Source organism: Paroedura picta, chromosome 5 (genome assembly GCF_049243985.1).
Source record: "Paroedura picta isolate Pp20150507F chromosome 5, Ppicta_v3.0, whole genome shotgun sequence".
Taxonomy (NCBI): Eukaryota; Metazoa; Chordata; class Lepidosauria; order Squamata; family Gekkonidae; genus Paroedura; species Paroedura picta.
This window is the reverse complement of record NC_135373.1, coordinates 77489986-77511278: the sequence shown is the minus strand read 5'-3', so window position 1 is coordinate 77511278 and position 21293 is coordinate 77489986. Positions and strand designations below refer to the sequence as shown.

The following is a 21293-nucleotide window of genomic DNA, read 5'->3' as shown; positions in this document are numbered from 1 at the left end:
TGACACCATAATAACTAATCAGCACAAGATTTTGTTAACAAGAGTCTTTCTCAGATAAATTACGTTGCAGTGTGTTGTAGGTGTATGGGGCACGAAAAGTTTGAACTAATTGTGTAAATTGTGTAAATTGCTGCATTGTATGCCATGTTGTGAATTCACACAGATTACAAAACAAACATGTAATTTGTCTCTTTCTGTTTAATGTAAATATTGCTAGTAGATTTCAAATCTGGTTCCATGACTTATTTACAGAATTTTCTTAAGGGATTCTAATTAGTAATGACCTTAGAGCTGATTAAGATTTTGCATATTTTTATCACTATAGGCTCCTCAGATAATGAAAACAAAAATACTACGTTGGTGAAGAAAATCAAGGTTTGTTTAAAAAGCTGCAAATCAAAAGATTTCTAGGAACTCGTTTTACTTTTGCGGTTCTAAAATGTATATGAAATTTATGTGATTTTTTTCTTTCAGAGGCTTACGACATTGTTTTTTGTTTTTATTTAATTTTAAATGAACGCAGACTTATTCTGTAGTTCTTTTGAAAGTTAAAGGTGAAGGTATCCCCTGTGCAAGCACTGAGTCATGTCTGACCCTTGGGGTGACGCCCTCTAGCGTTTTCATGGCAGACTCAATACGGGGTGGTTTGCCAGTGCCTTCCCCAGTCATTACCGTTTACCCCCCAGCAAGCTGAGTACTCATTTTACCGACCTCGGAAGGATGGAAGGCTGAGTCAACCTTGAGCCAGCTGCTGGGATTGAACTCCCAGCCTCATGGGCAGAGCTTTCAGACATTTCTGCTGCCTTATCACTCTGTGGCACAAGAGGCTCTTCCTCCCAAGTATTTGATGTTATTTTGTAAAATCAAACGTATTCCTGCAAAGCACTCCCCCCCCCCCAAATTTGTTTAGAAAACTTTTATGGGTATGACCAACATAAATTTAATTTAAAAATGAAGACAGTCTTTTAGGTGCCCCTAGGGCAGTGGTCCCCAACCTTTTTGAGGCTGGGGACCGGCAGGGCAACTGCCCGCCTGCGCATGCTGCCACGCCCGCGCATTGCACATGCGTGGCCGAAATCACACATGTGCGGCACTTTCTCACATGCTGCGCGAAAGTGCCGCGCATGCGCTATTTCAGCCGCGCATGTGCGGCCCAGCCACGTGGGCGCGGCCCTGATTCCCTCTCCCCCCCCCTCCCGCAGTAAGAAGCTTCCCGGGCCGCAAGCTTGCGGCCTGGGAAGTTTTTTACTGCGGGGGGGGGGGGGCGGGGAGAGGGAGCCGCGGCCCGTGGATTGGGGACCACTGCCCTAGGGAATCATGCATGCTTGCAGAGCAATAATTCCCTCCTGGAGCAGCATGATAGCCTGACACCTCTTAGATAACTGGTTTCCTGGGCACTTGACCTTAAATTATATTCCAGGGTATGCTGTGGAAGCACCTCATCTTGGTTACTCTATGAAGTTCCGAAGTATTTTTGGCTGTCTCTCCTCGTGCTCTTTGGGAGAGTTGGGGAGTGTGTGTGTGTGTCACAGCACTTGTCCTCCAACTCTAATCAGCCCATCAAGATAAAGTAGTGCTTTTAGAGATTTGAGTAGGTCAGTTTCCATTCTCCCCATCTGTGTTTCTTTTAAAAAAAACAACATGATGTTCGGATAAAGGACATTTTCAGATCGCTGAGGGCCTGTGCGAATGAAATTGTTAAATTGATAGTTTGGTTTAATTATGTATTAAATATATATCATGTCTTAGCTAGATAACTGAAGAATTATTAGATGAAAACTGCTTGAAGTAGAGTTGTTCTAGCAGTGAAAAGTTTGTGTTACTCTTGCACACAAAAATGTTCCATGCATTTGATTGTACCAATTATTTCTTGCACTAGCCATCAGTACTGAGGGCATTTCATTTACACTAGTCTGCTGTCTTCATTGTTCATGCAGTCCAATTGGAAAAAAGATGCTAGCTTTTGCAAATTTATTCAAGGATACAACCAGTTTACTTCATTATTACAAGTGCATAATGGTATATAAACACATATAATTAGAAGAAATAGTGACTTAAAGAAATCAAGGAATAGTTCAACCTCATTTCCAATCTGATAAATGTTCAGATAATCGTAGTAGATAAAGTGTTGGTCCTCGATCCATACCAACCTGGCTTGGGCATGGGGCAGAGATGGACCAAGGCAGATCAGCGCTACTCATGTTCGTTGACCTGGCAGCATTCAACTTGGTAGACCACAAGCTTCTTGCTCGCTGATGCTGGGATTCAGGAAACAACCCTCATGTGGTTGATTTTTTTTCTCAATGGTGGTGGGATTCAGCAAACAACCCTCATGTGGTTGATTTTTTTCCTCAATGGTGGTGGGCAGAAAGTTGTTGTGTGATAAACTTCATGCTGCTGCCAACTCCCATGTTGAGTCCTGTATGGTCAGTTCTATCCCCCACATATTTAACATCTTAAATGTTAAATTTAAACTAGCCCTTTTGTCTAGTTTGGGCTTGGGTGTCATCAATATGCAGATGACCCCCAGCTCTACAACCTTATGGACAGCTGACCAGATTCAACCCCAGATCTTTGCCAGCTACCTAGAAGCAGTGACAGCCTGGATCAAGCAGAGTTGCCTGAAACTCAGCCCCTGAAAGACAGAGGTCCTCTGGCTGGGTAGAAAAGGAAGCACGTCTGTCCTGCCTGGACGTGGTGCAGCGCATGGCTGCACAATCTGCTAGGACTCGGGCATGATTTCGGTACCTCTGTGTCTATGTAGCCTCAGGTCACTAGAGTAATGCAGCTGGTATTTTATCATCTTTGCCAAGCTTAAACTACTACTGTCCTACTTGACCCAGGAGCACCTAGTCACAGTGATTCATGTGACTGTCACCTCCAGGCTGGATTATTGTAACTCACTGTTCATGAGCCTGTCTTTGACCCTAACCCAGAAACTGCAACTGGTCCAAACACAGTGGCTTGGGTTCTCACTAGAAAACCAAGAAGAGCCCATTTCATGGCTATTCTCAGGCAACTGCATTGGCTCTCAGGTGAATTCCGGATCAGATTTAAGGTTCTGATTTTGATCTTCAAGGCAATTTGTGGGCTGAACCCAACATACCTGAGGGACCTCTTATATGACGCCCAAAGAACATACCGTTTCACCAACACCAACCAACTAGTGATCCCTGGCCCTCAAGATATATGCTTAGCCTCAACCAGGGCCAGGTCCTTCTCGGTCCTAGCTTCCATCTGGTGGAATGAGCTCCTGGAAGAACTGTGGGCCCTGCAAGAGTTTGCTCAGTTCTGAAGGGGCTGCAAAATGGAGGTCTTCTGCCAGGCATTTGGTTGGGGCCAATGAATTGTAGAATAACATCAGAATACCCTCCTCGTTCAAGAACTCCCTGGAATGGGAGAAGTGAAATGACATGCAAAAGTTTAGACATTGATTGCTATAACTGTTTTAAGTGTTTTAACTGTTTTAATGGTTTGATTTATTGGTTTTCATTTATTATATATGTAATATAAATGATAAATGATGTAAACTGTCCCAAGCCAGCTATGTCAGGAGGGACAATAATATAAATCTAAACATAAATACATCTTAATGTAGCCTGTAGTTGATGTGAAATTTGACCATTATTCCTCTTCTAATCCAATTGTATTCATAGTACAGCTTCCAGGCAAGATGCCACTTGTTTATCAGGAGATTTGCCTATGAACACATGCCAACGCACTATGTGCTGGTATCTCTAATAGCAGAAGAAATACATTACAAAAAGTCCAGTGGAACAGCCTGTGAATTGGGGATGGTGCAACTTATCAAGGAATGTGTTTACATTGGTGGTCTGACCTCAGCTCATTACTTTTTAGATACTTTTGGCAGGGTCAGATTCTCTTCTGGTCTAAGATTGCAGAGAACCTGGAACCTGCCTTACCTTTAATTCATATCCTTGAATTGAAGTACGTGCTGCATTATGCTCAGACATCTCTAGCAACTTAAATATAGAAGCAATAAAAGCGTTTAATTCACGCTCGTAAATCTAATATTGGCCTCCTGGTTATGTTGGTGCTTCCCCTCATTCATCCGCTACTAATATTTCCCAACAACATTAGTTTAAAAAATTTATATTGAAAAACTGGGAAGCAATTGTAGATTCAGGTAGGTGTGTTGGTCTGAAGTAGCAAAGTAACACCTTTAAGATCAACGTTTTATTCAAGGTATGAGCTTTCATGTACATGTACGCTTCTTCAGACAATGAAATCTGAATCATCAGAATACAGATATAAGGAAAGAATAAATTAGTAAACAGAATTATGAAGATATCCAACAGCATAATGAAGATCACATAGCGCTTTGCTAGAATAATAAACTGAGTTCATCAGTCCTATGGGTTCAGTAGCCATTCACAAAATCATAAGAGGAATAAAAACGTTAAGGTTAGTGATTAATGGCAGGCAGCCGCTTTCCCATTTGTGAAAAGAAGTAATTAAAAGAGACCTGTTGCTAGCACCATCTGTCTCCAACCAAGTATGGAAGCATCTCCACAAGAGACAAGGCATGTTGAGTTTGGTTTCCTGTCCTAAAATCAGAAAGTTATATTCTAGATTATACATCATTACATCACCTTACAGTCTTATTGTCCCAAATGAAATAAAATGAAGAGGGGATTGTAAGGAATGCAGATATAAGAGCTGAATGAGATTAGATAAGAAATCAGTATCCTTGATGAGTCCTGGAGAGTCCATTGTTTTGAGTGTGGTAATAAATTACATCTCAGTAATTTCCCCTTCCAGTCTGTTCTTGAAGTTTCTTGGCAATAAAACAGCTACTCTGAGGTCCTTCCTTGAGTGGAGACGGATGAGGCTAGCAATAGGTTTCTTTTAATTACTACTTTTCTTAATTGGGAAAGCATCTGCCATTAATCACTAACCTTATCATTTTTATTCCTCTTACGTTTTTCTGAACACCAATTGAACCCAAAGGACTGATTCTAGAAAGGCATTATCTGACCTTCATTATGTTGCATATTTGTTGGATATCTTCATGATGCTGTTTACTAATTTATTGTTAATTTACTCTCTGTAAATTTACTCTCTGTAAATTTACTCTCGGGTTCCTATTTCATTGTCTGAGGAAGTGTGCATGCACACGAAAGCTCACACCTTGAATAAAACTTGGGAAGCAATTATGTATGTCTAGTAGCAAAAGCAAATGTCAAGAAATTGGATTATAAACTAATAGGTAAAGTGCAATGTAAATATATATTATAATAAAATGTATCTAAAATGCATTATACAAATGTAGAACACAGTACCGGATCTAGGTAGCTCCTCTGCATTCCTGTAATTGAGCTGTATGTACATCACTAATGTGCTTGTATCTCAAAAATAATTCTGCTTTTATGGATATTAGACAGATAGATATGAAGTTGAACTATATGTTAAATTCAACACTTTGTTTTGTAGCCAAGAAGACAGACTTGTTCAAACAGAGTCTTCAGAAGTGACTTGTGCAACAGATCTTTTTCCAGCAGTAGTTTCACTGGAGCATCTCCTAATCACCACAATGAGTGGTCAGTATCAATCTGTTTACCCAGGCTGCTGTAATATTGTAGTACCTAGAATTCTAGTATAGCTCCCTTGACTTTCTAGAAATACAATTTACTAGTGTCCTGCCCCTGCAGCTGCATGCTGTTGTGTCCTGAGTGGTAAGATGGTAAGAACTGTTCCAGGTAAAAGAACACATGAAATTTGAGCTGTTGTTCAGTTTGCTACCATGTGATTTTCTCCCATCTTTGCAACTGAGCCCTAATCGCCATATAAAACATTTAGAAGTACCCCCTCTAGAGCAAAAGAAGGAGTATAGAGATTTACTTCAGAGCAGAATTTACCTGGCAGGCTCATTAGCTCTTAAGTAGTATCAGTGGTTTCTGTATTTACAGAAATACTTGACTGAAATGTTAGAAATGGTCCACAGTTTGACCTGAATATGCACCAGTGACTAGTTATTATAATAATTATTTTTTGATTTATTACCCACCACTCCCTGACGGCTTGTGGCGGGTTACATACATTTCCATAAAGCCCCAGATATGAAATCACAATCATTAATGAAATCGAAAAAAGAAGATATGGCGAAAAACAAAAACCCTCACTATTCTTAGTACCCCCAACTCATAGTAGAGTGGGAGGGAGGAGGGTGCATATGTCACTTGCAACTACCTGGAAGGGGGGCCATATAGATCTCCCTGGCCGTACTAGCCTCAACCATAGACCTGGTGGAAGAGCTCCATTTTACAGGCCATGCGGAACACTGAAAGCTCCTAGAGGGCTCACAGCTCTTCTAGGAGCTCATTCCACCAGGTAGAGGCCAGGACCAAAAAGGCCCTTGCCCTGGTCTTCCCTGGGGCCGGGAATAACCAACAGATTGGTGCCCACAGAGCGCAAAGCCCTGCATAGTTCTCCCCTTGGATGTAGTTGACCATCCCAGAGCAAGTCAGAAATTTCAACTCCCATCCTTTTTTCATTTTATAAGAGGCAAGAGCCGATTCCTGTCTCAGCCCTTCCATTTGTAGTATGGGAATGATAATAGGCTGCTACAGGCTGCTATTTTAAGGCTAACTGAGAATGTGTTGGATTGTGTGGCTCCATTCCCTTAGAGGTGATTCCCCTGTCACAAGACACTCCAAAGAGTTTCACTTAATAGAGGGATATTTTTTCCACTGAAGGAAAATGCTTCTGCTAGCAGAATAGATCCTTAGGATCCACCCAAATGTAAAGTGTTCTGAAATGTTTAATGCTTATTCTTTCACCCTCAGATATCATGTGGTGGTGTTAATTTGTATTGAATTTACTTGTGTTGCTGTTTCTGATCAAAAATTGTTATAATAACGTGCTTAGAAAAGAAAGAACAATTATTTTCAAAAAATTATTTTCCAGTATAGAGATCAGCAAAATTGACACAATTATTGAACACAAGAGAAGAGAACTGGAGCTGTCTTCTTCTGTGCTGGCTAGAGTAGAAAGGTAAGAACTTCTAGTTGGTTATGGACTTTCGTTTTTTGAAAAAATATTGCAGCATTAGCTACAGCATTAAAACCTACCAATAGATATTTCATATTAATGTTTCCTGCAGTCTTACAATTCGGCACACAAAATTAAACTTCATTGAAATGTGTTTTATATCCAAGATACTGTACATTTAAGGAAACAGAGCCTTGACTGACCCATGGTTTAATGTGTGAGGGTTTTTTTTATCAAAGTGCCACTTACTATATTTGCTGGCATATAAGACTACTTCCCCCCCCTGAAAAACATGCCTCCAAGTGGGGGAGGGGTTGTCCTATATGCCTATATGCACCTCAGTTGGGATAGACATAGCTGCTCATAGTGCCCTCCTGATGCCCACCCACCTCATTCTACATACCATCCAGTATTGCGCGGTATCCAGCACGGCTGCAGCGGGTCATCAGCATGGCTGCGGCAATCATCATCAGCGAGACAGGGATGCCAGCCTTTTCGGCGTGACCATCCCGTTCTGCTCGGTGGGAAGCAGCGGTGCTTCGGCCCATCCCTTGTCTATGCAGAGCTCGCACATGCGCACTTGCGCACTAGTGCCGGTCACAGAGGGATGCAGGGGCGGGCCGGAGGCGCTGCGGTCGTGCTGCAGCCGTACAATGGTGACAAACTCTATATTTTGAGTGGAAATGTTGGGGGGTCATCTTATACACCCAGTCGTCTTATACGCTGGCAAATACAGTAGATCTCCATTATTTTTAGAACCAATTCTGGCTACAGTTTGTTTTGAGACATAGCGTGTAAACTTAGCATTAATAACCCCTGCTGGGCAGGCAGGAAGAACTAAGAAAAAGTTACCAGGAGGAAACATGCAATTAGATTCAATAAAAAGCAATAAATGTTGTTTGATCCCTGAAAATAATAATGTAGTTTTTCCTTCAGATGAGTTAGATTTATTCAAGCCATCTACGTCCAATAAGCAGTTCGTCTGAGATAACAGACCTTAAATCTAAAGAGGTGTCTTTCAGCACTAGCTTGAAGTCTTTATAATTAGTTTTTAAAGACGCAATGTGTATTTATGTGGCATTATATCCTTTTCTGTAGATCACCTTAGGTAAGTCTTGTTTTTAAATTGCGTAATTTTTTACAGAATCCCTTCCATGTGTTATGAAATGGAAACTTGTCTTCGGGTACCCACTGTTGTGATGGGAGCTCTCTTTCCGATAAACACTACACCTTTGGAAAACTTTGGTAATTTCTTTTTGTAAGTTTTATTTATAGTCTATATAAAGCAATGTTTAACTACAGACATTAACATTCTGATCTCATACAATATGGTAATAAAGTTGAGATGGGGAAAGGCATGTAAGCACGGTTTTTCACACTGACATAAAATATTTAGAGATGAAGTGTCCATAGATTGTGATTAGACGTGAGATGGTTGTTATAAGGGGTGGACAACATAGAACCTTCAGCTTTTGGTAGGAGGGCATTTAATAACATTCCAGTTTCTTATCTATTCCTTCCTCACTCATCTCCTCAGAAGTAGCCAAGCCTCCGTAGCTCTCTAGTATTAAGGGTACACATCAAAAGTTATTTCCACTCAGATCAACTAAATAATTAACAGACAAATCTATGCACACTATCAAGTCATATATAGCAGCGGTCCCCAACCCCCAGGCCAGACACTGGTACCGGTCTGTGGATCAGTCATTACCAGGCCGTGGCTCCTCCTTGTCCTCCTCCCCAGCTGCTGCCTCTGGGGCTGCCCTGCCACTCTGCTGCTGGCTCACCTTTGGTGCTCTCCAGTGGCTGCCATGGCTAGGGCTCCCCCTCGGCGTGGCACCGTGCAGCTGCTGCTGGCAGGGCCCCCCAGCGGGTGGCGGGAAGTCAGGTGCTGGCGGGAAAGCAAGTGGAGCAGGGGCTCAGGCGGCGGCGGTGACATCCCTCAGCAAAAGACTGCCCCCCCTCCCGGGCCTCAGTAAAATTGTCAAGCGTTGATTGGTCCCCGGTGATAAAAATGTTGGGGGCCATTGATATATAGTACAGCTTTAGTTTGAGGGTCAGCCAACAGCAATCACATGGCTCAGATTTCTGCCAAGTCTGAGTATACTTGGTTTTATCATAGTTCATCAAAATAGCAGTGACTTATAAGCTACTGCTCCTCTCTTACTGACACTATTGCTGTGGGCCCACTAACTAGTTCTCTAGGTCAGTGGTCCGCAACCTTTTGGCAGCCGCGGACCGCTGCTCCGCAGTGGGGGGAGAGGGCGGCCCGGGGGCCTGCGCACGCGCGGCAGCCCCAGTGCAAATGCACGTGCACGGACTGCTGTGTTTGCGCATGCAAATCTGCCGCCAAAGTGGCCAATTAGGTTGCGGCTCAGCAAGCTTCTCTCCCCCCCCCCCCCCCCGAAACAAGAAGCTTGCCAGGCCGCTAGCTAATCGGCCACTTTGGCGGCCGATTTGCTCGCGGCCTGGCGAGCTTCTCGCTTTGGGGGGGAAGAAGGAGCCGCGGCCCGGCACCAAGGCCTTAGCGGCCTAGCACCGGGCCGCGGGCCGCGGCTTGGGATCACTGCTCTAGGTGTTTGAAGTGCATGCCATTAAAGCACTTCTCCAGTTTCTACATCCTTAAGGCTGCCCTGTCCTCCCCTTTTTCATGGTGATTTCATGAGTTGTCCGTTGGACTGGAAGCAGCCTTTGCAATACAGTAATTAGGCTGACCCAAAGTCAATAAAGAGGTTATGTTTACTATCCTCTGCAGCACCAGAAAAACAGATTTTGCATGCACATTGCAGTAATTTAAAATCTCTGTCCTAGAGATTTTGGTTAATATTTTCATTATGTACACTATAGTAAAGTAGTTTGGCCCTGGTAGTTATTTTCAGTGTAACACCAGTGATTCATCTTTTTCAATAAAAGTCTCTAGTGAACCACAAATCAAAAGTACCAAAGTTTTCCATGTCTTAGAAATGGTGACCAATAAATCTTCCCCACTATTGATAGACAGGCTTTCAGTAAAACATTAACAATAAAATAATGTAAAAAATGTTCAGTTACTATCCCTTCTCAGTATAACTGTTTGTTTTCATAAGTAAAACATTGTTAAACAAGAAAATAATGCACAGTCAAAGACAACCCAAGGATTAGCAGCCTGCGACAAAACAATTAGAATACTGACTAGCTGGGAACCCAACCTGCAGTAAGAGCAAAATAAGCAAAAAGTTCAAATGAAATGATACTGTGTCCTTGTGGCACACAGTGCTCTATAGAATGGGATATGTCCCTGTGGTAAGAGATTTGCTATCTAAATGTAAGTGGGAGGCGAGGAACAGAGGACACTCACAAATAACTTGAGCATGTGCATTTGTACATATTTGGATTTAATTTCCTTGGGGATGTCATCTGAGGGGTGAATAGCTTTATGAAAGGAATGGGCTTTCAGGCACAGTTGGGAAATGGAATGAGAAGTAGTGCTACAAGTAGTTTGAGGAGAAACTTCAAGCACAACCATCAAAATGGCTGAAGTTCTTTAAAATCAGAGACTAAGCAACAATAAGGTCATCTAAACAAGTGTTTATGGGATTCTGGATATGTGTTTTGATCTGTGCAATTTTGGAAAGAGGGAATTATAAAGACAAGATCATCTTTGAGTTGTGGTCCTAAAGAAACTGAATAAAGACAGTTGATGTTCAGAATGCTAGCAATGAATAATATGTGGGCATTTCTAAAATCAACGTGACTGATCACTATATCAACATTTTCTTTAAAAAAATAAACACCTTCAGGATCTTCAGTGAAGGGATATGCTGTTACCTATGTCCAAGAAGGAGAGGAGAAAAAACAAACTTCTGGTACGGCTGGCACAAGAGGAACAAGAAGGAAGATTTCAGATAATACTCCTAGAAGGAGATCTGCCCGGAATACTAAAACAGAAACTGCAAATCAGTCTCAGAGTTCACCAAAATCAAGCAGTTCTGGTTGTGAGGCCAGTGGTGATGGTAGCTCTTTTGTGAATGCTTCATGTACAGAATCTGAAAAATTACCTCCAAAACGAAAGGCAAAGAGAGCAATTAAACAGCAGGAACCTTTAGTTAAAAAGAAACTCAGAAGTTATGGGCGTTGTAGAAAGCCATCTAGTGATCTAGTAGAAGAAGGTGACTCTGAGGCAGAGGTAACAGTCTTGCTAGATAAAGGTCATCTACCAGATGCTGAAAAGAGTACCTCTGACTTCAGTTGCAAAAGTAATGTAGAGCTGCAGTCTGCTAATGGCTTAGAAAATTCCATGGACCTTGTAAAATGTCCAGAACGTACAGAAGACTCCTGTAAAGTGCAGGATACGTCAGAAGTGTTAGACATGGATCCCTGTGTACAAGAACCACCTTTGCTCATCGCTGAGGAAGAAACTGAGAAATGTGATGCAGCAGATGATACTGAGTTTGAAAGTGAAAGGTATTATGTAAGCACCATTGAACAAGTAGATGAACCTGAACAACTTTCTAGAGAATTGTCTGACACAGCAATGCATCAGGTCCAGGATTTTGGCAATTCAGAACCTAAACTGCCAGGAAGGCTTGAATTGGTGGAAGTAGCAGACAGGTCTCTGGATATTTCTGAGGACAAATTAACACAGAGAGCTGAATCTTCAGCAGTAGCAGATAAGCCGTTGCCCAGCCCTGAAAATGAGTTACAGGAGAAACTGGAATGTATGGACACAGAAAAGCAGCTGATGCCTGGCACTGAAAATGAATCACTGGGGAGATCTGAATCTGTAGTAGTAACAGGTGAGGTGTTGGACAGGACAGAAAATGAGATGCAAGAGGAGCCCTTGGCAGTTCATTCAGGAAGTTCATTTCCAGAATCCGTGGTAGAAGAGCAGCCATTAGGTAGTCCTAGAAGGAAATTACTGGAGCTCCAGGTGTCTCTAGAAATAGAAGATCCTGAAACTGAAGAAAAAGAAACAAATGCACTTGGAAATAATGAAGACCAAAAATCTACTGATTTATTGATGAACATTGCTTCAGGTAATAAATATGATCAATCTACAGAAGAGGCTGGAGATGCATCCAGAATGAGTGTATTGCCCACAACGCTTACTGAAGATGTTAAACATTTCAATGAAGATAACAATGAGATAGTAGCTATGGAATGTGATTCATTTAGCAGTGACCAGAATGATACTCGCATAGACCAGCCACTAGTGAGTGGCATTGTAGAGCAAGAGGCAGATGCCTTACTGCATGAAGTGAAACACACTATAAGCTCTACAAATCTAGAAAAGAGAGAAGAATCTGAATGCTCTGCGGGACTTAAAAAAGATAAAAAGACTCGAACTAGAAGATCAAGATTTCATTCGCCATCAACAACTTGGTCCCCATTGAAGCGAGAAGGAAGAAAATCTCAATCTCCATCTCCTGAAAGAGCAACTGTGGCTGAAGGCAGGATGTCTCGGTCTCCCCGAAAGGAGATTGTGACTGAAACCAGGGTGTCTCAATCTCCTAAAGGGGATACTTCCAAAGAAGAAGGGCAGAGGTCTGTATCCCAGTCTCCAAAGGGGGAACTGCAAAGAAAAAGGAAAAAATCTTTATCCCAGTCTCCAAAGAGGGATCAGCCAAGGGAATGGCGGTCTCAGTCTCCAAAGAAAGATCCTCAAAGAGAAGATAGGTCTCCGTCTCCAAAGAAGGATCTGCTGAGAGGAGAGAGGCAATCTTTGTCTCAGTCCCCCAAGAGGGATCTGCTAAGAGAAGGGAGGAGATCTTCCTCTAGTTCACCGAAGAGGGATGGATTGAGAGAAAAGAGGAGGTCATCACGGACATGGGCAAAAGACTCCTCTCCGAGGCACAAATGTAGGTCTCAGAGTAGGGACAGAGACAGTGATAAAGAGGGGCCAAGACGAGATCACGACAGAGATAGAGGTAGGAGAAGATGGTCACAGTCACGCTCAAGATCTAGATCCAGATCTAGATCCAGATCTAGACCAAGAAACAAAGGTCCCTTGTTTCCTAGAAATGAGAGAGATAGCTATTCACCTCCTAGATGGAAAGAACGGTGGACAAATGACAACTGGAGAAGTCCCAGAGGAAATGAAAGGTACAAAAGAAATGAACACGATAAGTTGTCTGAGAACGTAAAGAAAGAAAGGGAGAGCACAAACAAAGATGGTGAGACACCACTTGATCCTGACCAGTACAGAACAGACTATCCAGACTGGGTAATGGAAAGAATAAATTCTGTTCCAGAAAGTAGGAACAGAGATAGGGAAAAGTTTAAAAGTACACCATGGGAAGAAAATAGACAAAATAATTCAGGGCCTCCTTGGAATAGAAACTTTGGATCTAGTTGGAATTTAAATCGTGGCAGAGGTGGCCGAAACAGAGGTGGCCGTGGCAGAGGTTTTTTGTATGGAGACCAGAATGAAAATCGCTGGCAAACTCGGAAGCCCCACTCAGGGAACACAAACAGTACTGGGAATGAAAGTGCAAGATACCCAGAACCTCAGCCATATAAACGCAAGTCAGAACAAGACTTCACTTTTGACACGCCTGCTGATCGGTCTGGCTGGACGTCTGCATCTAGCTGGGCTGTAAGAAAGACTTTACCGGCAGATGTGCAGAACTATTATTCCAGAAGGGGCAGAAATTCTCCAAGTCCACAATCTGCATGGACAAGACAAGAGGAAGCAGCAGCAGCAGCAGCACCTGAGCAAGGTATAAGTCTTTCCTTCATTTTCCCTATGAGCTTGGGGGTAAAAAGTACGGAGTAATTTTTTCATAACATTTTTTAAAATAAAACCATTTTTGCTGACTTTACTTTCTATACAAAGCAAAGGATACAGGAAAGCCTATCAAGTGGTCATCTTCATACTTTCTAGTTCACTCTGCGACATATGCTCTGCAGCATCTACATTATAAAGATGTTCACTGTCCACTTTGCATAGAAGATGATTAAGCTAACTGTAACAGGGATAAATCCATTTTATACAGCTCTGGAAAAATCTGTGTTAAAAATGAAGATGATGGGGAGAAATATTAAGAATGCTTATTGCTTTCAAAGGGACTTGTTCCTTGTGTATATACTTGACTGGTATTGCAGCTACTTATGAGAGATCTACATAGTCTTCCAGAGGTTTAATGAAGCTTTTAAAAGAAAATTCCTCCAACTCTCTTTTGATTAAATTGCAGAGAGAGAAGGATAGAAATTTAAAGTGTAGGTGATGCCATGGTCCCTAAGGCCCAATGGAATAGTCCTTGGAATCTTTCGTGGTAACTCATAGGCATCTTAACCTTTAGAAAGATAATGCATCTTGCACATAAGAAATTAGATTTGCTTTGAATTTTTACTCAATTGATTAGAATCTGTAAAGAATAACAACATTGTACTCATTGACAGTAAATATAGTAGAAAGATGCTTGTGGAATCATACTATAAGAATTCAATGAATATCTCCATCAGAATGGAGTCCGCCTCCTTTTTTATATATTCTGTGTTGTCTGTGTGTCTAGCAGAATAACTGTGCTACTATAAATCAGTCAGGATCTGCGGACCATCTGGGATTTTTATAATGCTGTACAGAACCAAACATCTGCAGATATTTTTTCCCTGTCTTCAGATCCAAATTTCAAAGACCAAACGAACCAACAAGGAGATAATTCTCAACTACCAGTCAACATCATGCAACCACAGATGAATGTAATGACACCAGTAAATACGCAACATCAGCCAATGAATATCTTCCCATATACAATGGGTGTTCACGCTCCTATTATGAACATTCAACACAATCCATTTAATCTCCCACCGCCAGTGCCCATTCATCTTCATACAGGAGTGCCTCTTGTCCAGGTAGCAACACCCACAAATATGTCTCAGGGACCACCTCCTCCACCACCTCCTCCACCACCATCCCAGCAAGTTAATTACGTTGCCTCTCAACTGGATGGAAAACAATTGCAGGTATGTGTGTGTCAGTGTGACAAAATGCCAACTTTTAGCATTGTGGCTCAGGTGATCCTATTTTATATGAACGGTCTGTCTGGCATTCTTGGTTGATCATTTTCTTTAAATAGTAATGTTGAAACTGATTGGGTGTGAAATGTAGTTATTGAATGAGTTTGATATTAAATGGAAAATATACTTCAATCTCTAGCAAAAATCCCTTTTCCTATTTGTCAGTCAGTAGGGACATCATCCCCCCAATAAATTAATGCCCAATCTATATGTATTATTGTATGGTTGCTATTACTGCATGATTAGCTTCAAGCATTTGAAATTATATAGATCAGACTTATTATTCGTAAATTCCCATATGAATGTTGCAAGCTTACAGGTAGGTGCATTGCTGATATGGAAACTTGATCCGATGCAACATGGTCATTTAGTTGAATCCATTGGAGAATTTCCATGATGAGAGGGCTATGTCAAAACAGCACTGTGAGGAGGTGTTTAGGCTTCTTCCAGCGGTTGGGTGGGTTGAAAGTTACACATTTCAGGAAGAGGTCCTTGCACCTACAGAAATGCTGCATTGGATCTAGCCCATTGGTTGCACATTTTAGTGCTGTCGTATGGATGACTCAGTGGGGCGGATTACTATCTGTGCCACAATGGACCACATGACTTGCATCTAGCTTAAGGAGGCTTTCCTGGAAAGTATCCATTCCTTCCCAGACATGAACCAGTGTTGGTTGCCCCAGACAGTGTTGCCTCCTATATGCTTCTATCTCCTTTCCTATGGATGAAGCCTCAAAATGAACAGGAGCTGTGTTGGGAGTCCTGCTACTAGTTGGGATGTGACTTGGGTATGCATCATAGCTTTTTTGATGCTGGCTTGGAGCTGTTGTAGAGTGATCACAAATGTGTCACGGCTTTCAAATCTCCAGGAGTAAAAAAACATTTCCATGATTTCCTCTGTCACTCATGAGGAAGATGGATCTTGTTCTCTCTGTTGTTAATCTTAGCCAGCAGGCCACTGTCTTGTGCCTCTTGGGGAGTCTTTGCCCATTTACAGAATGGCCACTGCCATTTGCTCAGTGACTGGAATCTATTTTGGCATCCTTTTAGCCACAACATTTGTGCCTGGTAAATGTTGAGCTCCTCTTGATTTGTAGGTGAGATTCTCTTTCTCTAGTGCAGTAGGGCTCTGCAGTTTACATACCATAGTTCTCCCAGTTTACAGACAAAAAATTAACATGCGTATTAACGTGTGCCTTTTGGATTGCTGCTAAGCCTGGACAAGAGCTGGTCAGTACCTGAAATTAGATTCTGCATTATGATTGTCTTCCTACTACTAGAGAAAGACTTTCGCTTTAGCTATAGACTTTGATTAATCTGCCATTAGGCAATCCTTCATGTATTTGTATTGTTACTAAAATGACAGGAAGTAGTCCTGCTTGAAAATAGCATAAGATTGTCTAAAGTGCATCCTAAAAGAGAGAAATAGGCCTGTCTTCAGGTTTACAGCCTTAACTCCTGATCTTCTTAAAAACAGGCGATTCCTAGTACTTCCCATGGAGTCACCAACATGGGTGCACCAGTCCTGCCTGCTTCAACAGCAGCTTTGGGAAGCATGGAAGCAGTTCAGGGACCAAGTTCTGGTAATACAACATCGTCAAGTAACATCAAATCTTCTAACTCTGCTGTAAAATTGGCTGAAAGCAAAGTAAGTGTAACAGTGGAAGCCAGCGCAGATAGCTCCAAGAAAGACCAGGCAAGTTCAACATCAGAAGTAATATGCATAATTCTGCAGTGCTGAAATGGGGGAGAATTGATTTATATATAGTATTGTTTACTTCTACTCTGCACGTAGCTCAACAGTGTGACAGGATGCAACTCATAATGTTAGAGAGAAAATATCAAATGTATATCAGTCACCTACCTTGCTTACCTGTATGTTACTTATGTTACTAACTAGTATGAAAGGAAATATGGGCTGAAGTTTATTTGTTTAAAAAAAAAGCTTTGTTGTCCTGGGTAGTTAGCTGCTGGTGTTTTACCAGAAGCAGCCAGGTAAATGACTGACTGTTTGCAAGTCTCTTTTATACTGCTTAATTGAAATTAGTTGCTATGTTGGCTTGCCACTTTAAATCTGCATATCAGTTCAGTTTTTTACTTACAGTGATTTCACTGTTACACCAAAAATGCTAAAACTGTAGTTGTTTTCTCAAGTAGCATGAAACTTGTATTTTCTAGAAACTGCTAATTCAGGAAAAAGCTGCACAAGAAGTAAAATTGGCTATTAAGCCATTTTATCAGAATAAAGATATTTCAAAAGAAGAATATAAAGAGATTGTGAGAAAAGCTGTAGATAAGGTAAGTGATTTTCTGTTAATAACTAAAACTTGTATGTAAGCAGAGCCTTGTGCAAGAAGAAACTTTTGCTTTGCAAGCAGCCTTCTGTACAACTCAACCCCAAATTAAAGCTCTGGATTCTTTTATCCCTGCAGTCTGTTGAAAAGAAGAGGAAATTGCTTTTACTGATTTTATAAAATTTTCTCCAAAATTCATATTGACTAAAATCTTGATTAGAAAATCCCAATTCAAATTATCAAAAGCTTTCTCTGCATTGTGGAAAATCATAACTGCTCAGTTTTCATTGTGTTTTTCCAAATAATCAAATCATTTACTGTCTAAACATCTTTTAACTGACTTTTTGATAAAAATCCAGATCGTTCTTCATGTATAAAATCCTTTAAAATTCTTTTCAGTTTCTTGGCTAGTACCATTGTAAAAATATGTAGTAATTGTTTAATAATAATATTGACGTAATAACCATTTTCTGAGTTTGCTCCTCTTTCTGAATCAAAGTGATGTTAACCTCTTTCTGTGTATCTGATGCTTCTCCATTATTTTCTGTAAATGCTATAGGAGTTCCCCTTCCAAACATTAGTAGTATGAACCTGATAATCCTTCTGGTCTCACAGCATTTCCTGGTTTCATTTTTCTAATGGCTTCAACTACTTCATTGATTGTTATAGGACCATTCATAATCTATCATTATTTCTTTGATATATGTGGTATGTGCTGTTTGATCATATAGTCATTTATTTTCTCAATTGAGACATTATATAGATACAGATTAGAAGGCTTTATGTATATTTCCATTATCTGAGTATATTTTACCACCATCTTGTATTGCCATAATTGACCTCCCACCCATTTTCCTTTCTTAGTTCATATGCTAGCCAGTCCACGTTTATTCGCAAATTCAAAATGTGTCTGCTTCAGATAACTTAATTTCAACTATGTTTGCTTTACTGTTAACATGGAGATGAGGTGTTGTAATGTTTTTATTTGTTTGGAAAGTTCTGAATTGTTAGCGGCAGTTTTCAATTTTTTTCTGCTCTTTAATTTCATCTAATATAATTTTGTCTATTTCATCTAAGAAATTTCTTTTTCCCTTTTTTGATTTCTGCATTGCATTGTATAAAGAATCCTCCCATATATGCCTTGCTGGCATCCCAAACCATTCTCATATTTGTACCTTTATCCATTTTAAGCTAGCTCAAAAACTTTGTTTAACTTTTCCTTTAAATCATTTAAGTTCTGTTCTCAGCAGCCTCTCGTTTAGTCTCCACCTGAATGCATTTATCTGTTTTTAACCACTAAGGTGATTGGGTTACGATCAGAAAAGGATTTTGGTAGTATTTCTGATTTTGACAGCCTTTGAGACCAAACTCATAGATATCAATACCATATCAATTCTTGATAATGATTTATGTTTGTCAGGGAAAAAAGTAAATTCTTTAAGTCACCATATGTAAGACTCCAGATATCTATAAGACCCATACTCTGTGAGATCAAAAAAGGATTTTGGCAATTTCCCTTGTGTACTTTTGATAATAGTTGCAGAGTTTCTATCTGTTTGTGGTTCAAACACACCATTTCAGTCACCCGTTATGTCACAGTTTTCATAAGACATGTCAGTTAACCATAAGTTGTGTAAAGATTTTAGACTTATCAACGTTTAGAGCATAAACACATAGCACCAACACTTTTGTGTTTAGATAACTCAATTTCCACTTCCCCCATCATCCCTCATTATCAGCAATGGTCAACATTGGTTTCAAAAGTGGATTAACATACAGTTCCACTCTTTACTTCATTAGATAAATTCTTCTAATGTTCTTTGAATTAAATATTTCATATCAATTTTCCTAATATGAGCTCCTTGCAGGCATAGTAAGTCCAGTTTTAACTTCTTAGCATAATGAATTTTTCCCCTCTTTTGAGCTGTATTGTCCATTTACATTTCATTATAATTGTAATCCATCTTTAAGTTTTAAGTATATAAAAAGTCCTTATTATCTTATGCATCTTCTTGAGGAGGTGCTTTGAACATTCTGTTTCCTCCCAATCTGCTTTATATCTTTCTTAAAAGCTTCTTGCTTTCATTACTGAATTCAGTCTGAATCTTATTTTTTGTAGGTGAAAATCCACCCCTTCCAGTTTGCCCCAGCGAAATACAATATTCTTCTCCTTCAGTTTTCCTTAAAATCCTCTGTGGTATCTCTTTCAGAATGATTGTCTCTTGGTCATCTATTTAAGTATGGTCTTAGAATTCTTCATTAATACTTGATCTCTAGTCTGCTTTCCGGCAAAAAAAGTATTAAAGCATCCTCTGGCACATTCTTCATCATGTAGTTAAGTCTTTATATGTCCTCAGTTGTTAATTCTATATCTTCAGAGTCATTCCCAAAAAGCCCGACAAACCTTCAACAACCTTGTATCTAATATTTTCATTTTTGACTTCCTGCAATCACCTTAGTCTTACACAATGATCATGTTGTTTTAATTCAAGCAGAGCAAGTTTATCCATTTGTAGTTTCATTTCCTGTGACAAAATAACAGATTTGGGTTTAAGAGTCTGGATTTTACTGTTAGAGGTTTGTATATATTCAGATAATTGCTTAACAGTGACTTCAAATGATTTAATTTCTTCTGCTATATCTTGTTTCATGGTCTGCAACTTCAAGTTCATCTCATTAAAGCAATGGCCCAATTTTATTTTCACTTGTGCAAATAAATTCAAAAAGAGACCTGCTTCTGGTTTATCTAAGCTATAAACTAAGTCTTGATGCTTAAGTTGTGCTCTGCTCTTTATATTTAGGTTTGTCACAGCAAGAGTGGGGAAGTGAATTCTGCAAAAGTGGCCAATTTGGTCAAAGCTTACGTGGACAAATATAAACATTCAAGAAAGAAAAACCCCGAAGAGGCTATTTCTATGGAAAAAAAATGAGTCAGCTGAAAAATGCCATCAAGATGTCTGCAAAGTGCAATTTTGACATGGACTATTAACAAAAATAGTGGATGAAATCTGATTTTGATAAAATTATTTTTCAATATAGTGTATAATGTTTTGTTATAAATACAGATTAATGCTGCAACTTCTTTATCCTTTTGCATAAGGATATGTAAAGAGAAACTGAAAGGAATAAAGGAGAGTGCCCCTGCTTAGTAATATACAGTTGTGGGAATGGCTCATGTACAGTATTTTGGTTCAAACAGTGGAGTGCAGAGGCACCAATGTTTGCCAGAATACTGATATTTGGAAAAGAGTATGTACAATATATGTAAATCAGTCAAGGTGATTTTTTTTCCTTTGGTCCTCCTGCCAATCCTATCCAGCTCTTTCAGGTCTAGTACAATAAAGTATTTTGCTTCAATTTACAGGCTCAACATGTGTTTTAAAAGCACACTATGTCTGAATAGAACTCTTCGGAAAGCAAAACATAGCAAACTTTGGTGCCCAAAATTGTGGGCATGGTTTTCTTATTGTAACACCAAATAAAGGCTATGCTGCTTGTTGTTACTTTGTGGCTTTTCAGTTCTTGCTTTGATTGGAATTCCAGAAGGCAACTAAAACCAGTGCTTTATCCTCACTTTGCTGTGGGGAAATGGCCTTTCAGTTCTTCAGTGTAGTTGCAAAGCATTTTGGGCTAGATTTTTTTGGTTTGGTACAAAATGCCTAACTGTCTGGTATTTTTTAATGCCAGTTACATTACCTTCAACAACTGGAGGACAATTTTTGCTATTCAGTATATGGTAGTAAGCAATAGCATTAGTCAGATCTTTGGCAGTTACCTCATGGTTTATCAGTTGTAGGCATGCGAAGTAAAAGCCAAAATACACTCAGGCAACGATTCTTGCATAAAAATTGTCAAGCCCTAATGCAAAGCATGAGACCTAACTCTCATGCAAAATCTGGAGTTGTCCCCACAATGTATAATGAGCAGAAATGAGTGCACATTCTAGATAGAAATTAAGCATGCTGCTGTTGTACTTACAGTATCTTGGTT

General features: G+C 40.2%; 1 protein-coding gene across 3 annotated transcripts in view; it reads left to right on the top strand.

The window, feature by feature from the left end:
• SCAF11 (SR-related CTD associated factor 11) overlaps positions 1–20806 on the top strand; it is a 38278-nt gene extending 17472 nt beyond the window's left edge. For all 3 annotated transcript variants that reach the window (XM_077338644.1, XM_077338643.1, XM_077338642.1), the window contains exons 7-15: positions 326–375; positions 5455–5561; positions 6928–7014; positions 8156–8256; positions 10791–13709; positions 14612–14955; positions 16487–16705; positions 17188–17307; positions 20105–20806. In XM_077338644.1, the coding sequence (XP_077194759.1) occupies positions 326–375; positions 5455–5561; positions 6928–7014; positions 8156–8256; positions 10791–13709; positions 14612–14955; positions 16487–16705; positions 17188–17307; positions 20105–20233 (4076 nt within the window). In that variant the 3' untranslated portion in view covers positions 20234–20806. The remainder of the gene's footprint in view (positions 1–325; positions 376–5454; positions 5562–6927; positions 7015–8155; positions 8257–10790; positions 13710–14611; positions 14956–16486; positions 16706–17187; positions 17308–20104) is intronic.
• The last annotated feature ends 487 nt before the right edge of the window (positions 20807–21293 follow it).